This window comes from Nuphar pumila, chromosome 1 (assembly GCF_984573655.1).
Source record: "Nuphar pumila chromosome 1, dmNupPumi1.hap1.1, whole genome shotgun sequence".
NCBI lineage: Eukaryota > Viridiplantae > Streptophyta > Magnoliopsida > Nymphaeales > Nymphaeaceae > Nuphar > Nuphar pumila.
Window position 1 is genome coordinate 122,386,752 of NC_143249.1, and position 27,248 is coordinate 122,413,999.

A 27,248-nucleotide genomic window follows, 5' to 3' on the forward strand; every position below is an offset into this window, starting at 1 on the left:
GTCAATTAACAAAACTGAGGATGGAGTGTAAGCAAAATAATCTGATGCAAACGTGGAAATCAAAGTTAAAATAAGAAGAGAACCAAGATACAACTACAGGGGAGGGGACATCAAACGAATCATCATTCAGATTCAATAAAAAAAAGTTGAATGCTAATTCAATGCAGATCTAAAATTAGAGAGTTTGTAGATCTACTGCCTAATCCAACCATAATAATGGATACTGGGAAAGAAAGGCAAAATTAAATAAAAAAAATGACAAGATAAACCGCAAAAAGAATGTTAGATCTAACACCAACTGACATTCACACTTGCATAAGCCAAAGGAATTTGATGAAACAAATTGTAGAATCGAAAAGAAACAAGATGTTGGAACCACCCGTTCCGTTGATATCGCACAGCGGTAGACTGATTTGCTATAGGCAAATCAATGTTACCAAGGATGCTTCAATGGGGTAAGAACAAAAAAAAACAGGGAAATTTAACAGAGAAAAGGAGAAAGGGGATCACTTACCGTAGATTGGCAAAAGCTGAGATGAGAGAGGCTCCCTCTCTAGATATTGCTATCGCAGGATCGGATTTCTTTGCACAGTAGAAGGGGACAACAGAGAAATGGAAAAAAGGAGAAGAATGCGAGCGAATAGTGGATGAAGGCGTTAATGGATCTTCAAACACTTCTTTTGTGCTTCCTTTTATAAAGGAAGAGGAAGATTTGGGAAGGAAATGGGTTCGTTGGGGATCAATGGTTGAAGAACGAGGATGGTGATCGGAGGGTGAAGAAGGCGATTCCAGCGGGAGAGCGTGCGAGAGGAGAAGGAGGCAGAGATCGTTGGTGATCAAGGGTGGAGATGAAGGAAGATGCACATGGGAGCATGAGAGAGAGAGAAGATGGTTCTGGAAGGGATTCTGTTGGAGATCGATGGTGGAGAGGAAGACAAAGGTGGATGGGCGATGGAGGCTTCCAGAGGGAGGGCCTGCGAGAGGGAGAAAGAGAAACGAGAGCGAGAGCGAGAGCGAGATAGTGAAATTTCTTGATTTTCAAAATCTGGCTTCTAAACAAGGCGATGTTTGACCAATTTGGGATCTAAGCCTGGCATACCTTCATAAGTCCAGGCAAAGACTTCTTGATGTTGCCTGAGGAAATTGGTGAGTCTTTCCTTATCCTCTGCATCCAGACTGGTGCAGATCTTGAGGATTTTTTGATCATTTTTGGAACCAATATTGATATCCTCTGTTGGATCTTGAACCAAAGACGAGGGTTCATCACCATCTTGGGTTATAAATCTACGAGAAGGGGTTATTGGCAGGCCTAGCAAAATCTTGTGTCACTTGAACTTGTTCCTGGACAAATTCAGGGTACTGTGGCGTCGCGTGACAACCCATATTTTGGTGTATTGGGCCAGCACACAATGCACACACCTCCTGAGCTGGGGAAGATTTAGAAAGAAGTTGATCCAATTTTTTGGTCAGCATATCAACCTTATGATGCAGTTCTAGAGAGGCCCCTACCTCGTATATCTCCCCTTTCTTGGGTCCCTCGATTACAGATGTTGCCTGATCTGCTCTTGAGGCCACAACATGGTGCATCAAATTTTTACTCAATGTCTCAAACATGGCCCATGCCTCATTCTCGCTCTTGAGCATAAATATGCCCCCATACAAGGAATCAACCATTTGCTTGTCTTTTTCAGTCAGGCCATCATAGAAATACTTCACCACCTACCATTTGGGCACTTGGTGATCAGGACACTTCCTAAGTAGGTCTTTGAGCGTATCCCAGGTCTCTTGAAAATTTTCTCCCTCGATTTGACTAAAACAGGTAATAGCCTTTCAATACTGGTTCATCTTGCCAATGAAAAAATACTTTTTCAATTTTTTTTTTGTATTTGATCCCATATAGCAATCTTTACCATATCTAAAGACTTTAGACAGTGCTTGGCTTTGTTTTTAAGAGAGAACGAAAAGAGGGTCAACCTAAGTGCATCATATCCAAAGTTATTGATCCACACAGTGAAGCAGATCTCCAAGAATTTATCGAGATAATGATAAGGGTCCTCATTGCTAAGTCTGTAAAATAAATGTAGCATCTAAATAACACTAGCCTTAATCTTATACTGGTTCGCTCCTACATTAGGTCTCATGATGCAGGAGGTGAGAGTATATTTAGTAGGGATAAAATACTACCTAAGAGGATGGATAATCTGTTGATCTTCAACCATGTGGCCTAAGGATGGACTATGGGTCTTCTAAAGGTTCAATAAGCTTGGGGTCTTGTGAGCATCGCCCTTGCATACACCTTGTGTAGAGACTAGTGTAGCAACAGTCGTAAGAGGTGATTTACATATCTATCATAACGTACAACTGTGTAAATCACACCACGCAAGTAAGTGAAAGCAAATAAATAAACAAACAAGCACACATTTGCAACCAAACAGTTATCTTGCAGAATTCAAGCTAGATACACAGTCACCTGTGAAATGGATACCCTATTAGGTGTGCCGAGTAAAAAAAGTAAAATAACTCTAAAGATATCAAACAGCGCGGTCTTAACAATCCTAAATAAATTGCAAAAACAAACTAAACAGTCCTAGATAAAATAGCAAGGAAATAACTAAATAATCCTAAACAAGTACAGAAAATCAAACTAGCAATCATAAAATCACGTGAACAAACACTAAGCAATAAAGTGAATACTTATTTCTTGAGCGCCGTTCCACGACAACGGTGCCAAAAAATTGGTGTAAGTTTTATACATGATAATTTTAAAAGGATATTTTCAATAAAACTTTTATGCAAACAAAACACCAAATATTAAAAACTCGTTCACACTAATGGTGAGATCCAAGTCGAACTCAAAGAACAAGAACGAAATCTAAGTATTTCACACAATTTCATACCTTTTTTGCCTTAAAATAAAAAATAAAATATAGCACACAAGCACAAAAACCTATTACAAGATGTTTAAGTAGAAAAAAAATTAATACAACCCAATTAAAAGTGGCCTAAGGCCCTACTTAACTAAAGAAAAGAAAAAGAAAAGCATAAAGGAAAATACCTCTGCTCGCGAACAATGATCCTTATAGGCGGGTGTCAGGAATCTTGGTGCGTCCACCGCAACACCAACCACCTAACCTTGCTTCTCGCTCATGGCCGCCACATGTACAAACAAAACAATACGCAAACGAAACAAAGACTACACATGACTATGTTAGTGAAAATGCAGAGATGAGAGCATTAACATAAAATAAAAAAACAAAAATTTAAACACAGATCCCAACATGATTTTGTTGGTTTCTAAACTAAAACAGAGTGTCCTCTATTCTAGAACATGACACTAATGAAAAAATTCATAATGCGGCACTTGGAAACTGCAAAAATGACACTTTTGTCCTACGTGATTAGAGAATTGCCTATTCTAGATAGATTCTCGTAAAACAAAAAAACAAACAGGTAAACAATGCCATATGCTAATAAAAATTTGCAAGAATGTTCCTGACACGCTCAGAAATCTAACGCAATTTACATAATTGAAAAACTTCATAGAAAGTTATATAAAATCATGACTACAACCTAAAAAACACAAAATCGATAAGCATGAGATTTCTGGACAGAATTTGGAAAAACAATGAGACAATCATTGAAATGGATACATATCCTAACAAAAAAATTCAAAAATAAACTAGACACATTCAGCGACCTAACCCAATTAACGGATTTGAAAAATACTTCTGAAATCTCCAAATATAGACAAAATAATATAAAAAAACAAATAAAAATCAGAAACTCAAAACTAACGATTTTGATACAACTCGACAAATGTGCTCACAAATTGTTTTTTTAAAAAATAAATTCTAACTAATGAAATTAAAAGAAAATGAATGAATTAATATCCTAAGGTCAGAGAAAATAAGAATAAAAAAAGATAAAATATAGAAAATAAAAGAAAGCTACATAGATCTACTCGATGGCTTAGGTTGGACGATGGCCAACTCTAGCTATTGGTTTTTTTTTTAAATGAATTAAAATCAGAAAAAGTGCTAAAAAATGCAGATCAATCAAACCTAATATAATACTAAAAACAAAATAGAAAAATAAAAGAATATAAAATTCTTAAATCGAAAGATAGGAAAAAAGAGGAAGAAGGTACCAAAATGGCCGATCCGACGCTTTCTGACGGATTGGGTTGAGGAGATGGTGAGTGTTGTTCTCGTGAAGTGTGCAGACGCCCTCTGAAGTTATTTCTCACGTTGATCCTGCAAAAAAGAAAATAGAGAAGAAGATTGAAGAGAGAAGAAGAAGAAAACATTGAATAGAAGAATAAGAGAAGAAGGGTCACGTGAGGAAGAAAGAGGGGGAAAAGAAGATAAGGGTGGGCTGTAGAGAGGGCCAAGTTCATCTCACGCCCCTCTCTTGCTATTATTTATAATATCTAGCTAGGTTAAAAATTATAAAATTACTAAAACCAAACCTAAGTTAAAATTATTTCAAAATACTACCTAAATCTATCCTAATTTACACAAACAAGGGTGGTGCCTATTGTGAGAGATATTTTAAAAATTTTCACAATGGATTTGGGTTGAATGATTGTTGAACATGTGTGGATCAGATCCAAGATCCACATGATGGTGTTTTGGGTTGGATCTGGAACCGATTCTCTTTGAAATTTGATAAAAGAACGTAAAATGGATATAACTTTATGATTTTAGCTCCAATTTGGACAAAATTCGAACCATGACACCTTAAACAACATAAACATGCACATCAAAACAATAATAGACACATAAATGCATGAATTTAATAGTAAGTATGAATGCATTTTCATGCATTATCAAGCAAGTTTATTTTTTAATAAATGAAATAAATGATTGTATGATTCAGTTTATTTTTTAATGAATTGGATGAATTTATATATGAGCATGTTCTTTTTTTAATGAATGAAATGAATTTATATATAAGTAAGTTTGTTTTTGAATAAATAAAATAACTGATTCTATAAGCAGATTTATTTTTTTTATAAATGAAATGAATGATTGTATGAGTATGTTTATTTTTTAATGAATGGAATGAATGATTGTATGAGTATGCTCATTTTTTAATGAATGGAATGAATGATTGTATGAGTATGCTCATTTTTTAATGAATGGAATGAATGATTGTATGCACAAGTTTATTTTTAATCAATAGAATGAATGATTGTATGAACAAGTTCATTTTTTCATGAATGAAATGAATTATACTATGAGCATGTTCATTTTTTAATGAATGAAATGAATGATTGTATGATCAACTTTATTTTTTGAATGAATAAAATGAATGATTATATGAGCAACTTCATTTTTTTAATGAATGAAATGAATGATTATACGAGGAGATTTATTTTTTAATGAATGAAATGAATTTACATATGAGTATGAGCATGTTCATTTTTTCACAAATGAAATAAATTTATATATGAGCAAGTTCATTTTTGAATGAATGAAATGAATTTATATATGAGCAGTTCATTTTTGAATAAATGGATGATTGCATGAGCAAGCCATATTTGTTTTATATAAGTTTTATACTATTTTGGTATTTGGATACAATTCGAGATCCATGTTTAGGAAAAAAATCTATGATATTTGACATAAATTCATAATTTGAGCCAATATGATACCAATTATAATAAATGCATATCAAAAAATATGGTTTGCATATTTGTTTTACATAAGTTTTATATATTTTTTATTCAGATCTGATTCAAGATCTATATTTGAAGTTAAAATCCATAATAAACATGTCAAAACATAGATAATGGTGGGGAAGATCATATCGTACTATCCAAAACAAAGTTATCCGACCCATTATTCATGTCTATTCAAGTTGTCCTCATAGCATACACCAAACAATGGACATAAGGAATATGATTCCTATGAACAAGCCACCATGTTTACATAACAAAACATGTGTTCTGTATGTTTTGGTTGTTCGTTCTGTCCAATTTTAGACAAACCACCAAACAAGCCCATAAGAACAATGCCTTCGAGACATTGCCAACACTGACCATCTAAACTTTGTTATGCTTCTTAAATTCTTTACGCTTCACGTATTTATCTGTGATCTTTTCTTAGAAAATGTGTATAGTGAGGACATAATTTCATTTGTGCAAGCAGGCGCACGGCCCATTCCAAAAGGGATCCACCAGGCCATAAGATCATCGGCTGTCAAAATCTGAAGATCTCCCTTTCAAATTTAAAATTCGAGGTTATTAAAACACTCTTAAGGGTGCGTACAATCCCATGCGGGAACACTGTGGTCTTCACGGGGATGTTGTCACACCCTTGCGTCAAAAACATTCGTTACTCAGAACAGCCGAGCACCCCAACAATTGTTCTGCCAGCACTAAGTCTTAAACTCAACCAATGTTATGTTAAAATTGATAGATACATAAGATACATGGACTACCTACACATAAAGTAGAAATCCACATGATTTGGTGTATCAACAAACATAATTCATTTACAAGAAACAAAAGAACGAGCGACTTCTAATCAATGCATTGGTATCGGACTTGGATCTAGATTCATGTCAGATCCAAACCATTTTTTAACAAAACTGAAAAACGTGACATCGCTTATTGTTTGTCATTTGAAAATAAACAGTTTTTTTTGCCTATTTTCATCAGATCTAGTATCACGCAGGTTCGTATATCTACTGGCTCTGCAACTTCAGTGTGTGGTCAAATCAAGCCTAGATCCAAAGTCAGACCCACTCTTCAAAACGAATCCAATGCTGGATCAAGCATAACCCGACCCATATTTTACTGGGCTGCAAACCCAAGTCGAGGCGTTTTGTTTTGCAACAAACTTTTTCTTGGTCCGACACCACATGGGAATAAGATTTACCTCCTCAAGTTTAGCTTGGATTGAGGTCCATAGAGTTGAATCCTCTGATACAAAAGGTGAATTTGGGTTCTGATGCACTCCAACCCCAACCTGATTCTAACAATTCCCAATCCATCCTGTGACGAGCCTGCCAGTTCTGTTACTGCTCAAACCTAATCTGATCCAGATACGGTCCATATTTTCTGGATCTAACTCGGGCCGATCCATTATTTGGACTTGAATACGACTCGTCTCTCAACCCCGTCCAATTTAAATGAGGTAAGAAGAGCGCGAGAAATTGCTTTTGTTTTCGAAATTCACACTGAGAGAGAGAGAGAGAGAGAGAGAGAGAGAGAGAGAGGGTTGAGTCCCGACTCCCGATGGATCGGAAGCTCCGTTCTTCGCTCGTCCGTTCGCCGGGGGAGTTCCTCTCCCTCGCAGGGAACCTCCGTACCAAGCCGGAGAAATCCTCCCTCAGAACCCTAATCTTTAGCTTGGCATCCAGTTCCGCCTCCGCGGCCTCTCTCCCCACCGCCCTCCTCATCGCCATCCGACAGTCCGTCGACACCTTCGAGAACAGTCGGTCGCCGAAATCTGCCAAACAGCCAGCCACACAGCAGCCTGACAAGACGCCGCCTCCACCCCAGACGAAGCGGCTCTGCCGATCCTCTCGGAATCGCCAGCCGGCCGACAGTCATGACTCCGAGAGCGAGGATCCTCTCCAGAGCTTGCAGATATATGCTTCGATCATCCGGTTCTGTATATCTCACCCAAAGGGGATCTTCTCGCCGGACGATCTCTTGCCTTGTGTTCAGGCTCTGCATGATCGCCTCGTCCTCTTCGAGTCTGATCCTGCATTGCAGGGCGTGATCGCTTCTTTGTGCGAGGATTGGTGGAAATTAGGGTTTTCTGGGAAAGAAACTCTTATTTCCCAATCGCTTCCATTCCTTCTTGCGAGGTCTTTGTGTGTCGGGAAGAAGGCGGGCTTGCGGAGGGTGTACTCTCTCAGGGACGCCTTTAATCTGTTTGATTTTTTGGACGATAGCATTGAGGATCTAAAGCTTCTGCTGCTCCGGTGCGTCGTTACGCCTATTTATCTAAGGACTGAAGAAGGGAGGAAGTTCTTGTCCTTCTTGTTCAGATTGAATGTGCAATTGGTGAAGGAGGTTTTGGCCATGATTCGCTCGCAGATTCCCTTTGGGCGTAAGTCGATCTTGGAGTCATACGGAGAGGTGGTTTTTGGGGCATGGAAGGCCGTGGAAGGACCGGCAAAGGACGAGATTGAGGATGGTTTTCTTCAGGTTTTGATCGAGGGTGCCATCCATGCGTCCTCTAGATCGTTTGCTGCATCAGTGAGGAGGGTTATTGGAGGGTTTATCAGTCAACGGATGGTAGAGGGGGTTGAGAAGCTTCTCTTTCGCCTTTCAGAGCCAATATTATTTCGGTCACTGCAGGTACATTTTCATATCTTTGTCCAATACATTGGTCTTCTATCTTTCTTCTGTTCTTTCCAATTCATTTCACATGCATTGTGTAATATGTGTGATGAGTGATATATATGAGTAAGGACTCTTACAAAACCGTGCGATGCATAATTAACTTTTGTAGGCAAGAAATTCAAAATTTAACCCCAAAATCAAAATTTACTGATGGACAAGGATAATATCTGAAGCGCTTGTAAATTGTGGATGGGCATAGAAGGTTATTTTGGCTCTATCCAAGTAAACTTATCAATTATTACAAAATTGATTTACTTTAATTAGGGCTGTCAGCGGTTCATATCAGTGTTGGGTTAGGGTCAACCCTGATCCACCCATATAAGTGACAGCCTGTTCAAGGTTCGGGTTTGGGTTCGGGTAGGTGTCGGGTCAGACATTGAAGAAACCATATCTGAGCAGATAACCTTTTCACATTCTCTAACAGGAACCTGGTTGGCTTATTATTGGGTCGGATTAGTGTGGGATCAGGTTAACCCTATGTTTCAAACAGCTCGAATGCATTTATTTTTCTGTTTTTTTTCAATGAAAGGTGTTGTGGTGTACTGGTTAGCAGGATCTTTTTAAGAATATACATGTACATATTCAGGGATACCCGATTGACTATTGCTTTCATCGGATTGGGTATCCGATCCAGTACTTTCACAGTAGAACCTATCTGGACACTAACCTGGTAACATTTAATACAGTTTTTATATTTTTTTTCCAAATCTAGTAATACAGAATGGGCCGGGTCGAGTATCTGATAACTAAAATTTTGTCTCTAGCAAAGCAATTCTCAATAACAAATGTATGAATGAAAGGCTAAAATTTCCAAAATGTCATTCAAAAAGGGCCTAATATTTACAATTGAGGGTGACATGCTCTAATCTTAGTAGGCTATCAATTATTTGAACTTGAATATAGGATATAAGCTAGCCATTGCCCATTGCCACAGATATGGTAAATAATTCTTTTTCCTCCTCTCTTAAGCATGGAGTAGTGCTAGGGGTGGCAAAGGCCCCTAGAATACCTCAAATATACTGAAAATGGAGACTAGAAATCTCTTTAGGGTGAGAAGTAAAACCGTTCCCCTTTAACATTTAGACATGATGAAACACCTTAAATTTTGTATCCCGAAAATCGTGATTTTTTTTGAAATACTTTTATAAAATTGCAGTGAAAATTCAAACGGGGTGAAAACTTGACGCATTACTTCTCGATCACATCCATTTTCATACATGCATTTAATTTAAAAAATTAAACATTCATGAATCAAATAAATGTCCATTACATCTCCAAATTTAATATTAATAGTCTATTTCAAAATTTAAATGTGAATCAAAGTCTTGAGCATGACAAAATGCTCGCAGTCCAAAAACACTCGAAGGTTGGAAAAGGCTTGGCTTGGCTCGGTCCTCGTCGCAACCTCCTGCCATTGCATATGATTTCACTCGCTACCTGAAAACATTTAAAAATCAATAGGGTCAGACAAACAATGTCTCAATAGGGTAGAACTATTCAAAACACATAAATTAGAAGTAAGCAGGAATCATTTCGATCTTTCATACATTCAAATAAAACTCATTACATTAAAAGTTACGTTAATGCATATCTAACAAGTCATTCAAGCAAACATTCACAAAACTATTTTCCTTCAATTATTTACTTAAATATGAATAATTAAAAATCCTATGATATGATCTTAGCAAACACTTTGTTTAGGAGAAGGGAGTCTCACCTAGTAACTTTTAAAAGTGGGGTTAATACGAGTCAGATAAATTTTTTCCTACTTGGAAAGAGAGATAGGGGTAGTTGCATTGATTGTAAGGTTATACCGGGAGAAAGTGTAGCTACACAACATAGAGTCTTAATTTTAGATCTTAGAATTAGACAATGCCGCAAAAGGGATAGACATAGGATAGATCCTAGAATTAAGTGCTGGGCACTGAAAGGAGCTAAACAAGGAATGTTTGTAGAGCGGGTAGTTAAGGAAGTTGATTGGTGTCTCGAGGAGGATTCAAAATCAATGTGGAATAAGATAGCGGGTGGCATGAAAAAGGTGGCTAATGAGGTATTGGGTGAGTCTAAAGGCAGTGCACCGCTAGGTAAGGATACATCGTGGTGGAACGAGGATGTCAAATTAGCTATTAAGGTTAAAAGAGAGTGTTATAGAAATCTAAGTAAGAGTCATGATAATGAGAATTTGGAGAAGTATATGATAGCAAAGAAAGAAGCTAAAAAAGTAGTTCAGCACGCGAGTGATAAGGTATATAAGGAGGTTTATGACAAGTTGGATACCAAAGAGGGTGAGAAGGATATTTATAGTCTTGCAAAGATGAAAGATAAAAAATCGAGGGATCTGGGTATGGTTAGATGTATCAAAGATGAAACACAAAGGGTTTTAGTCAAAGATGAGGAGATTAAGGAGAGATGAAAATATTATTTTGATAAGCTATTTAATGAAAGTCATGCTCAGGATCTGGGAGACTTCTCCATTCCTTTTCATAAGATGAATCGTGACTTCATGCACAAGATTCAAAAGAAAGAAATTGCAGAGGCTTTGAAGAAAATGAAATCAAGAAGTGCAGTTGGCCCAGATGGTATTCCTATCGAGGCTTGGAAGTGCTTGGGAGAGAAAGGTTTAGAATGGTTGACAAATCTTTTTAACAAGATTTGGCAGACAAATAAGATGCCTAATGAGTGAAGGAAGAGTACTTTGGTGCCTCTCTATAAGAATAAGGGTGATATACAAGATTGCACAAACTATCGTGGTATAAGACTCATGAGTCATACTATGAAACTTTGGGAGAGGGTGATTGAGTCTAGGTTGATGAAGGTTGTCATGATATCGGAGAATCAATTTGGTTTTATGCCTGGAAGATCAACTATGGAAGCTATACATCTTCTTAGACAACTTATTGAGAGAAATAGAGAGAGGAACAAAGATTTGCATATGGTTTTTATTGATTTGGAGAAGCCATACGATAGAGTACTCACCTAGGGACGTTCTCTGGTGGACAATGATGAAGAAAAGGTGTTTCTCTCAAGTACATTAGTATAATTAAAGATATGTATGAATGAGTAGTAACCAATGTCCGCACTTGTGGAGGGGTGACAACCAATTTTCCTATAACGGTTGGGTTACATCAAGGATCTGCTTTAAGCCCTTTCCTATTTGCTATAGTGATGGATGAGCTTACGAGACCAATTCAAGAAAATGTGCCTTGGTGTATGTTGTTTGCTGATGATATTGTTTTGATTGATGAGTCTAGAGCTGGGGTTAATGCTAAGTTAGAATTATGGAGACAGACATTGGAAGCAAGAGGTTTTAAGTTGAGTAAGAGTAAGACATAATACATGGAATGCCGATTTAGTAAGCAACGAAGTAGTGATGGGAGTGTAGTGAAGCTTGGTGAGCAAGAAATACTGGTGGATGATTGTTTCAAATATTTGGGATTTATCATTCAAAAGTATCGAGAAATGGATGGAGATGTAAATCATAGGATAAAGGTTGGGTGGATGAAATGGAAGAGTGCAACTGGAGTGTTGTGCGATCGTAGAATGCCATTGCGGTTGAAGAAAAAGTTTTATAGGACGACTATTAGGCCCGCTTTACTTTATGGTGCGGAATGTTGGGCTGCCAAGAGACATCATATTCAAAAAATGAGTGTAGCTGAGATGCGTATGCTGAGATGGATGTGTGGAAATACAATAAAAGATAAGATTCGGAATAAGGAGATACGTAAGAAGGTAGGCGTTGCACCCATTGAAAATAAGATGAGAGAGAATCGTTTACGGTGGTTTGGACATATTCGGCGAAGGCCTAATGATGCTCCACTTAGAAGGTTGGAGAAATGAGAAAATATATTAGTTAAAAGAGGTCGGGGTAGGCCTAGGAAGATATGGATGGAGGTGATAAGAAAGGATATGATTGCTTTGAACCTCACCGAGGACATGGCATTGGATAAAAATGATTGGAGGAGAAGGATTCATGTGGAAAACCCAGAATGATTTTCTTTTTTGGTTCATATCGCCGACCCCAATTGTTTTGGGATGAAGGCGTAGTTGTTGTTGTATGAATAATTAAAAATGCATGAAAAATAAAAAAATCATGCACTTACCATTGCAAAATTTGACTTTATGCATGAACCAATTATTATCTTTAATTAAATTTTTTTTCTTATATAATGCATGCTATGCCTATTTAATGCACAATCAAATTAAGTTACAATTTTTATCCCTGTGGGTACAAACATAGGCACTAGTCTTGGATCAGGGCCAACTTTACTCATGAGATTTTGTATCTCCACGTTGCAATCTAATGTAGAGGGTTCTCCTATCTTCGTGGCTGGGGAGGAGTAACCTTCCGTGCTTAATTTAATATCCATGAAGCTAGAATATTACCACCTACCTTCTCTTAATAAGTATCGATCATTTAATGTTGCATGTTTAAACTTTTAAATTATTTTTTTTACATGCAACATTCACATAAAAGTCCCCCTTAAGGGGTTCAACCACTTTGGGGTCTATGGATGCATATTTGAAACATTGAGTTCGGTCTCATTGAACATGTTTCTTTCTTTTCAATTTTAAACATGTAAACATAATTAAAACAATTAATTTTTTGTTACACTAAATGCATCCACTCAATCACCTCATCATCATCATGTACATAACAGTCAAATGAAAGCAGATTACAACATATGCAGTCCTTTAACATTCATATTGAATTTGCAAGATGGACACTTCAGTCCAATCATGAGCGAGAGGCCACAAAGACACACTAATCAGTTCGTGCCTTATAATTGGGCACTTAATGCCCTGTAGAAAATCTAGTTTTAACAGTCCATCAACAATACAACATTCATTCGCATGGGCTCACATGAAGAGGCATAGAATTCACAAGCATTTGATAACCGGGACTTAAACCGGTTTAAAACTTATAAAAACTCAATTTTGTTCGACTGTTACAAATTTTTTTGCAATCGTTGGACAAAGCTGAGATTTTTATAGTTTCCTGAGAATTTTGTCAGCTTTCTGATGCCACAAACCATTTGTAAAAATTCTTTCGGACGAAGGAGATACAAACGATTTAGTGTAGACCTGTACTTTTCTGTTCCTACTGTAACAATTCGGTGCTCAGTCCATGAACATAGCCCAAAATTTTATAGAAGCTGTGAAATTTTGTTAGCTCTCCAACGCAACAAACCGTTCATAAAAACTCCTCCGAACAAGGGAGATACGAACGATTTACCAGTCGGGTGTCAGGCTGAAAATACGTATTTACGGAAAATATGTGTTAATAGAATAATTTATTGTTGATGGGTGGTTATGTATAATTTTCTATTTTGGTTACATATCTTTTATAACTTCTTAAGTATGGGGTCCCTATTTGATATTTTGGCTAATCCCTATTTAAAGAAGGGGATTAGACCTAATGAGACTTAACTTTTCTCCCTTCTATCGTTCCTCTCCCTCTCTCTATTCTTCACGCTGCTACATGGTATCGGAGTTAGGCATATCTCTGGGCATTTGAAGATCATCAAGGGTGGCGTCTCGAGATCATCAAAGCTGCAACCAACCTTTGATGCAGTTCTTGAAAAAAAAGGAAAGTGACCTGTCGCAGTCAACGTCGTGGACCTGATTCAGATCTGGCCTGTTGCAGATCTGAAAGCTGTTGATGTTGTGGACGTGATTCAGATCTAACAACTAATCTGAATCTTGCGGTTGAAGTTGAAATCGTGGATCAGATCTAGTTGCAGATCTGAGTGCAGTAGCCGTGAGCTATGTGGTCGTAAAAAGGACCCGTCGCAGATCTGAAAGTATAGAAGTGAATCAGATCTGGTCGCAGATCTCACTTTGTGATGGCGTGATTCACATATGTCATTGATATGAATGGGGCGTGCGTCTGATTGATCTGTAAGGCAGTTGTGGGCATAAGATCCACACAGATCTGTGTCAAGATATGGTCGGCAGGTTAGTATACTTATTGTTTTTTACATGGAGTCGATGGTGCCTGAGTTCAGAATGACAATGTATGGAGTAGACTGGTCTGATAGTAGCGATTCAGTCATAAAATCAGATTTGATTGCTATGACAGGGATCTGAGGGTGTTATTTATGTGAGAGTATCTTCAACAAGATACTATGATCAAGACTTCAATATTCTTGATAAAGAATAGCACACATGCACAATAAGAACACTTACAACACTTGCATAAAATCACAAAATCACAAACTTTCACAAATGCACCAAAGGCATAAAACTAAATATTCGAACTTTATTAGGAGCTTGGGCTTTGACTCAAACCATGAGAATACAAGGGGGTGAAGCCCCTATTTCTAACCATACAAAGGAGCCACATAGGGGGCTCCCAAGAGAGTCATTGGGAGCCCCCAATGACTCTTTGGGGATCCTCCCTATGTGGCACAAATTACAAAAAAGATAAAAAGAAAAGAAAGAAAAAGAAAAAATAAAAGAATTTAAAAAGTTACAATCATATTCCAAAATAGAATATGCGTAAAATAGGAATTTATAGAAATACCCTTTTCGGGTGAACAATGAGACAAAAAAGAAATATATAAATATATTTATATATAGATAGAGATACATATATACATAGTACATATGTATATGTATATGTATCTCTCTCTCTCTCTCTATATATATATATAAGAAAGTTAAATCGTGATGCACATAAGGCTTTAGTGAAAAAAAACCTGCTAACTAATATTCTGAAGTAACATAAGGTAGATCAATGACTCCTTTTAGATAGGCTTCACGAACACAGTGACAGTCCATTTCAATGTGCTTAGTCTACTCATGGAAAGCATGATTTTTGACAATGTAAATTGCACTCTTGTTATCACAACATAGCTTAGTGGGCCCTTCAATAGTGATCCCCATGTCTTCAAGCAGCTGATGGATCCTTACAATTTCCATGGTAGTAGTTGGCATGACACGATGTTCAACTTCAGTTGATGATAGTGACACTTTTTGTTGCTTTTTACATCTCCACGAAATCAGTGAGTCTCCTAAGAACACACAAAATCCAGTGGTGGAGTGACGGTTATTTGGGTCACCTCCCCAATCAGAGTCAGTATAAGCAATTAATTTTAAATCAGAAGAAGTGGACAAAAAAACTTCCTTATTTAGAGTACCCTTTATGTATCTTACGACTCGCAAGATGACACTCATGTGGACAGAAGTTGGTGCATGCTGAAACTGGCTTGCAGTATGGATTGCATGAGAGATATCTGGTCTGATGATACTCAGATACATCAATGATCCAACAAGCTGTCTGTAGGGAGTAGGGTCCGAAAGGGGAACACCATCATCAATCTTCATTTTGGCTCCTACTATAACAGGAGTTTCACAAACCTTTTCATCTGTAATACCTGATCTGTCAATGATCTCAGAATCAAGCTTAGTTTGAGATAAGAAATACCCTCTATGAGAGTATGCAACTTCAATACCCAAAAAATAAGTCAGAAAACCCAGGTCAGACATTTCAAACTTATCTTTCAAGATTGATTTTATGCTCTTAACCCCTTTAAAATCACTACCAGTTATGAGCATGTCATCCACACATAACAGTAAGATGACAATTCCGTCTTGGCTCTTCTCAGAGCTACAAGTTCATTATCCATGCGGCTATCCATTCAGGACATTTTCGTGCTTTCTCGAAGTTTCTAGGTTCTATGAAAGAATGAATGACGCTTAGACAAACTCTATGTTTAGGTGAGAAAGATTCATATGAGATGAACCTAGAAGGAGTTTTTCTATGTCTTTCGGTCCTACGAAGGTTCTCCTCACCTTGAGGAGCAGTCCTACTAGCATCATCATATCTTTCAAGGGCACTTATGAAGGTGTTTCTATCTCTCTGAGTATAAATGATGGGATCCCTATGAGGTTCCTTATCCTCATGTTGAGGAAATGAAGATGACACATGGCTGGTTTCCCTGGTTTCATTATCACTTGAGTCATTCTGATTTGACTCATCATCACTAGTATCATCACTTTCAGTTAACAGATCAAATAGAAAAAAATAATCTACGTTTTCGTCATTAAATTCAAGGTTTTCGAAACCACTAAGATTTTTCAAAAAACTTACATTTTTGGAAACACATAATTTGTCATTTTTAACATCATAACATCAAAACATCAAAAACCCTTTTGGGTTTCAGAATAACCAAGAAAGGCGCAAGGAATGGCCTTTGGGAAAAGTTTGTCGTTTTTATCAGTAAGAACAAAACATTTACATCCAAAAGCCCTTAACCTGCTATAATCAGGTTCTTTCTCATACAAATTTTCAAATGGTGAAATCTTGTTCAAATTTTTTGATGGAAGTCTATTTATGAGATAGACCGATACAAGAACTGCCTCAGCCCAGAGTTTCTTTGGAACATTTTGCAAAATGAGCAAGGTTCTAGTTGTTTCAATGATATGCCTATCCTTCGTTTAACTAACCCATTTTGTTGTGGGGTTTTAGGACATGATTTTTGATGGAGGATACCATAACTTTCAAGATAACTCTTGAATTCGTTTGAAAGGTATTTGCCACAAGAGTCGGATCTAAGAATTTTAAACTTCCATTGAATTGATTTAAAACCATCATATGAAAAGTTTTAAATGTTGAAAACACTTCATGTTTATGTTTAAAAAAAATATCCAACAAAATCTAGTGTAATCGTCCACAAAAATCACATAGTACAAGAAACCTCCTTTAGATATCACAGGAGCCAGATCCCATACATCAGAATGAACAATTTCAAAGGGTTTCGTCGTAAACATGGATCTTTGTGAAAAAGATATACTTTTCATTTTCCCAAGAGTACATTCATTACATAAAAAATCCTCTTTACAAAGATGTTTAATAAAAGGCAAATAAGAGATTTTAACAATGTTGAGATGTCCCAGTATCTTATGCCATATATGAATATCTTTGTTTTGAGCAACATTACAAAATTGATTGTTGGGAACTTGAAGAAAATCAACATAGTAGAGGTCTCCTCTCCTGGAGCCTTCCCCAATCAACCTCCCGGACCGACGATCTTATATCCAACATTTGTTAGAAGAAAATTTTATATCGCAACCATGGTTCGAGAGTTAAGAGACTGAAAGTAAATTTAAATTTAGTTTTGGTACAAGGCGAATTTTTGGAATAAAGAAATCTTGTTTTTCAAAATTCTCTATTCCTTTAATTTCAAGAGGTGTTCCATCCGCTGTTGAAACAAAAGATGGAAGAAATTTTTTGTAAAACTCGGAAAGAGAACAAGCACTTGGAGTCATATGAAAAGATGCACCGGAATCTAGAAGCCAATATGTCTTACCGGGAGGTGAGGAAGAAGACATAGCGGCTCCGGAAATGCGCCCCATGAGAAGAGGTTGTAAAGCTTCTACGATTTTTTGAAGAGAAAAAGACCCATTTAACGATGATGGCCGTTCCTCCGGTTGAGATATCATAGCCGTTGCAAGAAATTTCTTCCATTTTGGGCAAATAGGTTTAATGTACCCTGGCTCTTTACAAAAGTGACATGTAAGCTTGCTATAGTCCCTCTTTGCTCCTTGACCACTTGAGTTTTGGTTCTTGAAGTGAGGGGGCTTGTAGGTCCTTAAATTGCTCCCCGATCTTGAGACGGCATTAACACCTTCATTTTCTTCATTGTTGGATGGTGTAGCTAGAACACTTGGGTTGTTCTTGCTTATACCCATCCGAATCTCTTCCCCACTAAGTTTAGTAATTATATCTTCAAGCGGGGGAAGTGAAGGCGGATAAAAGGGAAGGTCAGATTTGTTCAAATTCGGGCCTAAGCCCATTCAAAAAGTTGAAAAATCTATCTTCTTCCAATTGTTTATGGCGAAGCTCTATGGTTCCTCCACTCCACTTAGGTTCGAGCATAGCAAGCTCGTCTCAAATAGAACATAGCTCGTCAAAGTACTCTCTTATAGTCATTTCCCCTTGTTGAAGCATTAACGCCCTTTTTTGGAGATAGTACTTATGAGACAAGTCCCTAGAGGTGTACATCTTCTCAAGATATTCTCATGCTTGAGAAGCCTTTTTGAACTTGATGATATTTGCATTAATTCTCGTTTCTACGGATGAAAAAAATCAAGAGTGGATTTTAAAATTCCTCATTTTCCATTCTTCATGCTTTTTCGTATATTCTTCAAGAGCCTTGGTTCTTTCATCACCTTCAAGAATTTTTATCTCTCCTTTTTCTAGCAAGTTATCTTGGGGTTCGGTTCGGGAATCGAGCCTTGGACGTAGCCCCCAAAACCCTTTTCCTTTGATGTGAGCTTCTATGTTTCCGGCCCAAACATGATAGTTGGACCCATTGAGTTTGAACCTATGAGAAAAATGAGTCTTTTTCACCCATTAGAGAGGAGAGATGATGAAAAATAATACGTACCTTAAGGGTTTTTCAAGTCTTTCTTGATAAAGGAGGCTTCTAAAATATTGCCCGAAGAGGATGATCCACTCCAAAAATCAAATAGCTTGAAGGCATGTTTTTCGAGGTACTAAAAAATGAAGAAACGCACGATCCTTCTTCTTCAAGCTCTGATACCATGTGAAATTATCTTCAACAAGATACTATGATCAAGACTTCAATATTCTTGATAAAGAATAGCACACATGCACAATAAGAATACTTACAACACTTGTGCATAAAAGCACAAAATCACAAACTCTCACAAATGCACCAAAGGCATAAAAATAAATATTCGAACTTTATTAGGAGCTTGGGCTTTGATTTAAAGCCATGAGAATACAAGGGGGTGAAGCCCCTATTTATAACCATACAAAGGAGCCACATAAGGGGCTCCCAAAAGAGTCGTTGGGAGCCCCCAACGGTCATATATGTGACAGTTGGAGGCTCCCCAACGACTCTTTGGGGAGCCTCCCTATGTGGCACAAATTACAAAAAAGGTAAAAAGAAAAGAAAGAAAAAGAAAAAATAAAAGAATTAAAAAAGTTACAATCATATTCCAAAATGGAATATGCGTAAAATAAGAATTTACAGAAATACCCTTTTCGGGTGAACAATGAGACAAAAAAGAAATATATAAATATATTTATATATATAGATAGAGATACATATACATATATACATAGTACATATGTATATGTCTCTCTCTCTCTCTCTATATATATATATATATGAGATTACAATGTTGATACATAATTTAACAATTTCATGTCGTGATTATTTGTTGTGGCAGTTTGATAATTATGTGGAAGTGTCTGATCTGATTGTTGGTCCATTTGTATCTATTTTGTTCACTGCTGGAAATTGTTTATAAACCAGCAAGTGTTTGTTCAGATCATACGAGAAACTTATATATATTCTGCAGTCTAGAGGTCAAGCTGGTGCTAGGTATTGTGTGTTTTATTTATTTATTTGCCTGACATCTGTCGAGAGATTGTAAATAATGGCTGATTACCAAATTCTGAATAAGGATCTCAAGCCTGAAGGACTTGAAGAATATACAGCTTTTGCGAACCCCTTTTCTTATGGGTCATCAATTAAATTAGATGACACCAATTATGCACGATGGTCTCACACTTTTATGATGTCAGTTTCAGGTCATCGAAAAAAACATATTTTGCTGGAACTTGAGCCATCAGAAAAATCAAGAAAATATGCAACATGGGAAGAGGATAATGACATTGTTATGTCTTGGATTATGAATAGGGTGCAACCTTATATTGCAGATGGACTTATTTATTATACAACAACCAAGTAGATGTGGGACAACCTTCGAGACACGTATTCGCATGAAACAAATGTAAGTCAAATTCTTCAAATTGAACAAGAAATCTATCAATTACAACAAGGAGATCAGACTATAGCACAATACTATGCATCAATAAAGTTAGCTTTTGAGAGATTGAATGCTCACAGGCCGTTGTGCTGTACCAAGCAGAGAAGTCATCAAGATCAAACTATGATAGCGAGGTTTCTTACAGGTCTGGTTTCTGAATATTCTGTGGCCAAGGTTCAAATGCTAACTGGTTTAGATGTTCCTACTTTGGCTGAAGCTTATAATCGTTTGAGTAGATTGGCCATTACTCTACCTCAGTCACAACCCGAATCACAATCTTCTGCCCTAGCAGTCACTATAGGTCACGGTCGTGGTATACCTGTAAACACAAGAGGAAGAGGTCACAGACGAGGGGCAAGAGGTAGAGGTAGGTTTCAGTGCACCTATTGTGGAAAATCAGGGCATCTAGAGGACAGATGTTGGGACAAGAATGGTCACCCCCTACTCTTTTTCCAAAGCCAAATGTGCCTAAAGCTCAGGTTGCAAAATCAGAAATGGAGATGACACCTGGTTCCATCAACGACTCGATTACTCTTAGTCGTACAAAGTATGATGAATTACTGGCTCATCGTCCTTCAAGCTCGAGTACCCCCTCTCTTGCGACAGATGTTGCGTGTTCTGCAGGTGGTAGCTTCTCTTCTCCAAGTAGTAGATGGATTATTGATTCAGGAGCTTCTAGACACTTATGTGGGCAATCTAACAAATTTTCTAAGTTGGATTCTATCTCTAAACATCGTAATGTCATGCTTGATGATGGAAGTCTCTCACCTGTAGTAGGTCAGGGAGATCCTGTTAAAACATATGTAATAATACCATAATACCCGATAGGGGTATTATGGTCATTTCACAAAGTACCCCATAGGGGTACTTATTTTGTTTCTCGTATTTCACTATTTTTTATTTTTCTTTTTATTTTTATTTTTGTATTTTTTGGATACCGAAAAGGGGCCCCACAATGGAGTCGTTGGGGCCCCCAACGGTCACATATGTGACCGTTGGGGACTCCCAACGACTCTATTGGGAGCCCCTTTGGTCTCCTCTTCTTATAAATAGGGGGAACCCCCCATGTATGTTGTATTGCTCTTGAGAGCTCCTCTTCAATAATAGTGATATTATTTTTCATGTGTGTAGCCTTTTTATAAGGCCCTTTGTATATCCCTTAGTGGATTTTCTCTCTTGTGCTTGTTGCATTTGTCCGTGTGGGACATAGTGAATGCTTTAGCATTCTTGGTTTCTTCCGCTTATTTCATTACATGGTATCAAAGCCATAAGATCTTCTAAAGGTAAAATCTTGTCTCTCTCTACTTCCTTTCTTTCTCACATCTTCCTTGTGTAGCAATGGAAGTCAAGATCGATCTATCATTCAAACTCAATGGAAAAAATTACATGATGTGGGCATCCGCAATGGAGAATAATCTCAAAGGCAAGAAGCTTTGGGGTTATGTAATGGGAACCGTTCCGGAACCCCAACTTAAGCTCACAAAGATGGAAGGAGATCAAGAGAAAGCACTTGAAGGCGATGCTCGTCTCAAGGCCATTGAAGATTATAATCATCAAATGGAAGATTGGGAGAGCAACCATGCAAAAATCCTTGCATGGTTTATGAATAATGTCGAACTTAAGGTATGTGCAAATATTGCAAAATTCCGCCGGGCAAATGAAGCTTGGTTTTTTATGAAGGGTATGTTTACCCAAAAGGATCTTGCAAGAGCTTATTTCTTGCAAGAAAAAGTAAGAACCACAAAACAAGGCGACATGAGCATACAAGATTACTATAGTGCTCTAAATCCTTTGTGGGATGAATTGGCTCTTTTAGAGCCTAAATGGGTATCTATGGAGGATGTGGTTCTAAGACAAAAACAAATGGAACAAGATAGATTGTTTCAATTTTTATTTGGGCTTCGTCCCGAATTTGAACAAGTGAGATCCTCACTTCTCCATAGATCCACGTTTCCTCCCTTAGAAGAAGCTATTGCCGAGATTACTCAAGAAGAGACTAGGCATAGCATGGGTAAAAGCATAGAGGAAGTTCTTGCCGTATCTAAACCCGGCAATCATGTTAAAACATACAAACCACCTCATTTTGGTAAGCAAGGGAGTGGTGGAAGAAAAATGATTATATGTCACCATTGTTATGAGCCGGGACATATTAAACCCGTTTGCCCAAAGCTAAATGGGGCATTCAAGCCAAAGGTGGCTTCCGTTGAAGAATCCACCACCAAAGAAGATGACGGCAAGAACGGGGATCTCAAAGACACTCTTGGACAAATCTCCTTGGCTCTTCAACAAATCTTAAAGGTCACTTCTTCCACCTCCGGTGCCGCCATTGCCTCATCATCACCTCCCGGTACGTACTCTTGGATTTTAGATTCCGGAGCTTCTTTTCACATGACCCCTCATGAAAATGCATTAACCAATGTGCACACCAATTCAAAAATGTCTTGTGTCTCTACGGCCGATGGAACTTTTCTCAAAATAAATGGTGTTGGAACTCTTGATTCTAAAAATGTTCAAAATTTCCTTGTTCCAAAAGTTAGAATAGTTCCAAAACTAAATCTTAACCTCTTTTCCGTTTCTCAAATAGCCGACCATGGATGTGAAATATCTTTCTCATCCCAAGGGTGCTTTGTGCAGGATCTCCGGTCCGGGAAGCGGATTGGGCAAGGCCATAGGAAGGGAGACCTTTATTTTATGGATAATTTAATGCTTCCAAATACCTCATTTTGTACTTATGTCCAAGACAAAAATATTGAAACTTGGCATAAAAGGCTTGGACATCCAAGTTACTCTAAAATGTATCTTTTTCCTTTTGGACACAAGTTTTGTAAAGAAAAAGATATCAATTGCAAAGATTGCATTTTTGGCAAAATGAAGTCTACTCCTTTTCCTATTAGATCCTTTGTGACAACAAGACCTTTTGAATTGGTGCATTCCGATGTTTGGGGGCCATCTCCGGTTCTATCTAAAGGTGGTTATTCATATTATGTTACTTTTATTGATGATTATACTAGATATGTATGGATTTATTTTCTTAACTTTAAATCGGAAGTTTTTAACTTCTTTAAAGAATTCCATGCAAAAATTCAAAATCAATTTCAAAGTCAAATATCCATTCTTAGATCCGATTCGGGTGGAGAATACTTATCAAATGATTTTCAAGCATATCTAAAACAACATGGCATTTGTCATCAAAAATCTTGCCCAAGAACTCCTCAACAAAATGGTCTAGCGGAAAGAAAACATAGGCATATTTTGGAAACCACTAGATCCTTACTCATTTCTAAAAATATTCCTAAAAATTTTTGGGCCGAAGCCGTGTTAACCTCCACCTATTTAATCAATAGGATGCCATCTTCAAAATTGAATAATATCTCCCCTTATGAAAAACTTTTTAATATGACACCCGACTACAATCGTCTTCGGATTTTTGGGTGTAAATGCTTTGTTCTTTTACATAAAAGAGATAAATTGTCACCTAAAGCAATAGAATGTGTATTTTTAGGATATGGTGAAAATCAAAAAGGCTATAGATGCTTTGATCATAAAAACAATAAGTTATTTGTCTCCAAAGATGTAACCTTTCTAGAAGATGAAAATGGATTTGACATATTGGAAAAATCAAATGAAATTGATTATATGTTTATCAATGATCTTTTAGAAGATTCAAATGATGACTCTTTGAGTCATCCGGAAATTTTAGAAAATACTCATGATTCTCATGATGATGATGTATCACCAACTAATGGTGACAATCTCCAAGTATACACTCGGCGTGAGGAAGCCCAACCTATTAGTGCTTTAGAAAAATTCTTGCGGCTTAATGAACCCCTAGAAGAAACCTCCCTTAGGCGTTCTTCTAGAGAATCAATTCCACCTAATAGGTTTGTCTCATATGAAACTCTTTCACCTAAATATAGAGCTTGTCTAATAGCCTTGCATTCTTACTATGAACCCTCCCATTATAATCAAGCAAAAAGTATACCTCATTGGGTTGAAGCAATGAAAGTTGAACTAGATGCTTTAAATAAAGCTAAAACTTGGGAAATAGTTCACCTTCCTCCAAATAAGAAAGCTATAGGATGTCGATGGGTCTACAAAGTCAAAACAAAAAGTGATGGTTCCCTAGAGCGCTATAAAGCTAGATTAGTTGCTAAGGGATACTCACAAGAATATGGCATCAATTATGAGGAGACTTTTGCTCCCGTGGCTCGCATGACAAGCGTTAGAACTTTAATTGCGGTAGCATCATCTAAGAAATGACCTATATTCCAATTAGATGTTAAAAATGCCTTTCTTAATGGTCAGTTGAATGGAGAAGTATATATGGATCCTCCGCCAGGAATCAGTGTTAACCAAGGTCAAACCCTTCGGTTATTAAAAGCCTTATATGGTCTTAAACAAGCCCCTAAGGCTTGGTATGATAGATTTAGTGCTATCATGTTACAATTGGGATTTCGCTCATGTTATACTGACACTGCTCTTTTTGTTAAAAATGCAGGTAATAGTATCATCATCCTTCTGCTTTATGTTGATGATATGATCATCACTGGCAATGATGAAAGCGGTATTCTTAAAGTTAAAAATATGTTAAAACATAATTTTGATATGTCTGATCTGGGTTTTCTCAGGTACTTTCTTGGCATAGAAGTTGCATACTCTCCTCGAGGGTATATACTGTCACAGATGAAGCTTGCTGCAGACATATGCTCCAAATCTGGGATTTCAGATGATAAAAAGGTGGAGACTCCCGAGGTTATCAATGCTAAACTACGACTGGAGGATGGAGTTCTGCTGGACGATCCTACGCCCTACAGGCAACTCATAGGCTCCCTCACCTATCTGACTATCACCAGGCCCGATATTGCTCATGTTGTGCACTCTGCAAGCCAATTTCAGCATGCTCCTACATCTGTGCATATGAGTGCTGTGTTCCGGATCATTCGATATATTAAAAATACTTTGACTAAAGGGCTATTCCTATCCTCAATCTCTTCCTTAGATTTACTAGCTTATACTGATGCTGACTGGGGAGGAAACCCAAATGATCGAATCTCAACTACTGGCTTTTGTGTATTCCTAGGAGATTCGCTAATTGCTTGGAGGTGCAAGAAACAGCAGAAAGTCTCATTGTCTTCTACTGAAGCAGAATACAGGGCTATGACAACCACTACAATGGAGCTGGTGTGGCTTCGAAGTCTTCTTCAAGATATGGGAGTCGAAATTACCGGGGCTTCGAAGCTTTGTTGCGACAACAAAAGTGCTATCTACATTGCCAGCAACCACACTTTCCATGAGAGGACGAAACATATTGAAATGGATTGTCATTATGTACGTGATGAATATCTTCGTGGGACAGTAACACTGCCATATGTCACTTCAGAATATCAACTTGCTGATTTCTTCACCAAAGCCCTGCCTGCTCCTCGCTTCTTGTTCCTCCTTGGCAAACTTTCGGTCATTCCCCCGTAAAGTTTGAGGGGGGGTGTTAAAACATATGTAATAATACCATAATACCCGATAGGGGTATTATGGTCATTTCACAAAGTACCCCATAGGGGTACTTATTTTGTTTCTCGTATTTCACTATTTTTTATTTTTATTTTTCTTTTTATTTTTATTTTTGTATTTTTTGGATATCGAAAAGGGGCCCCACAATGGAGTCGTTGGGGCCCCCAACGGTCACATATGTGACCGTTGGGGGCTCCCAACGACTCTATTGGGAGCCCCTTTGGTCTCCTCTTCTTATAAATAGGGGGAACCCCCCATGTATGTTGTATTGCTCTTGAGAGCTCCTCTTCAATAATAGTGATATTATTTTTCATGTGTGTAGCCTTTTTATAAGGCCCTTTGTATATCCCTTAGTGGATTTTCTCTCTTGTGCTTGTTGCATTTGTCCGTGTGGGACATAGTGAATGCTTTAGCATTCTTGGTTTCTTCCACTTATTTCATTACAGATCCATCTTGCTAAGGAGCTGAATTATAGGGTGATATTTGATCCAGTTTGTTGCTCTTTTTAGGATTTGCTGATGGGAAAGAGGATTGGTGGATACTATGAGGAAGGTGGCCTCTACTACCTACACTAGCCAGTGGGATCTGTTCACTCTGTTGTCGATTCTCCTATTAGTCCTCTACAGTGGCATCTTCGTCTTAGACATCTTCCTTTGCCAAAGCTTCGTCGAGTCATTCTTCAGATTACTTTGTCTGTTTTCATCCAGTGTGAAGCTTGTCAGTTGGGCAAACATCACAGGAGTTCTTTTCCATCTAGTCAGAGTCCGTCTAGTTTGAGTTTGTTTGAACTTCTTCATGCTGATGTATGGGGTCCTAGTAGGATTCTAAGTAGGTTAATGAATCAATATTATTTGGTCGTAATTGATGACTTCTCAAGATTGTCATGGGTATTCTTAATAAAAGAAAGGTTTGAAGTTCCAAATATTCTTATGTCATTGATTATTGAAATAAAAACTCAGTTTGATTCTCATGTCAAGATAGTCCGCACTGATAATGCTCTTGAATTCAAAATTAAGGGATTATTACAATTTTATTGTGATCGTGGTATTAAACCTCAAACTACCTATGCCCATACTTCCCAACAGAATGGGGTGGTTGAGAGAAAGCATAGGGAACTTCTTAACATAGCCCGTACCCTCATGATACAATCTAATGTACCTGCTTTATATTGGGGGGAAGAAATTCTAACCGCTTGTTATTTAATCAACCAAATGCCTACTTTCTCGTTGGGAAAACAAATAACGTTATAAATCCTATATCCTAATATCCCTTTGTTCTTTATCTTTCCCAAAGTCTTTGGGTGTGTTTGCTTTGTGCCAAAACTTGGACCTGACCGTGACAAACTTGGTGCCCAAGCTACAAAATGTATGTTCATTGGATATCCCAGAAACCAAAAGGGGTACCGGTGTTATGATCCTCTATCCCGTAGAGAGTATATCAGTGCGAATGTATCATTCTTTGAGTCGGTTCCTTATTTTTCAAGTACTACTCCCCGATTACAAGTTGACCAAGGTGACACCTTTCCTCTCCCTATTCCTCCTTTTCCTTTAGAGTCTATTCCTTTGCCATCTTC

The 27,248-nt window shown here is 37.6% G+C and overlaps 1 protein-coding gene across 1 annotated transcript in view; it reads left to right on the top strand.

The window, feature by feature from the left end:
* Positions 1-7,163: 7,163 nt before the first annotated feature.
* The window catches only part of HEB1 (ARM repeat superfamily protein), a 124,877-nt gene continuing 104,792 nt past the window's right edge, over positions 7,164-27,248 (top strand). The window contains exon 1 of the mRNA XM_090013410.1: positions 7,164-8,317. Within this exon, the coding sequence (XP_089869536.1) occupies positions 7,244-8,317 (1,074 nt within the window). The 5' untranslated portion in view covers positions 7,164-7,243. The remainder of the gene's footprint in view (positions 8,318-27,248) is intronic.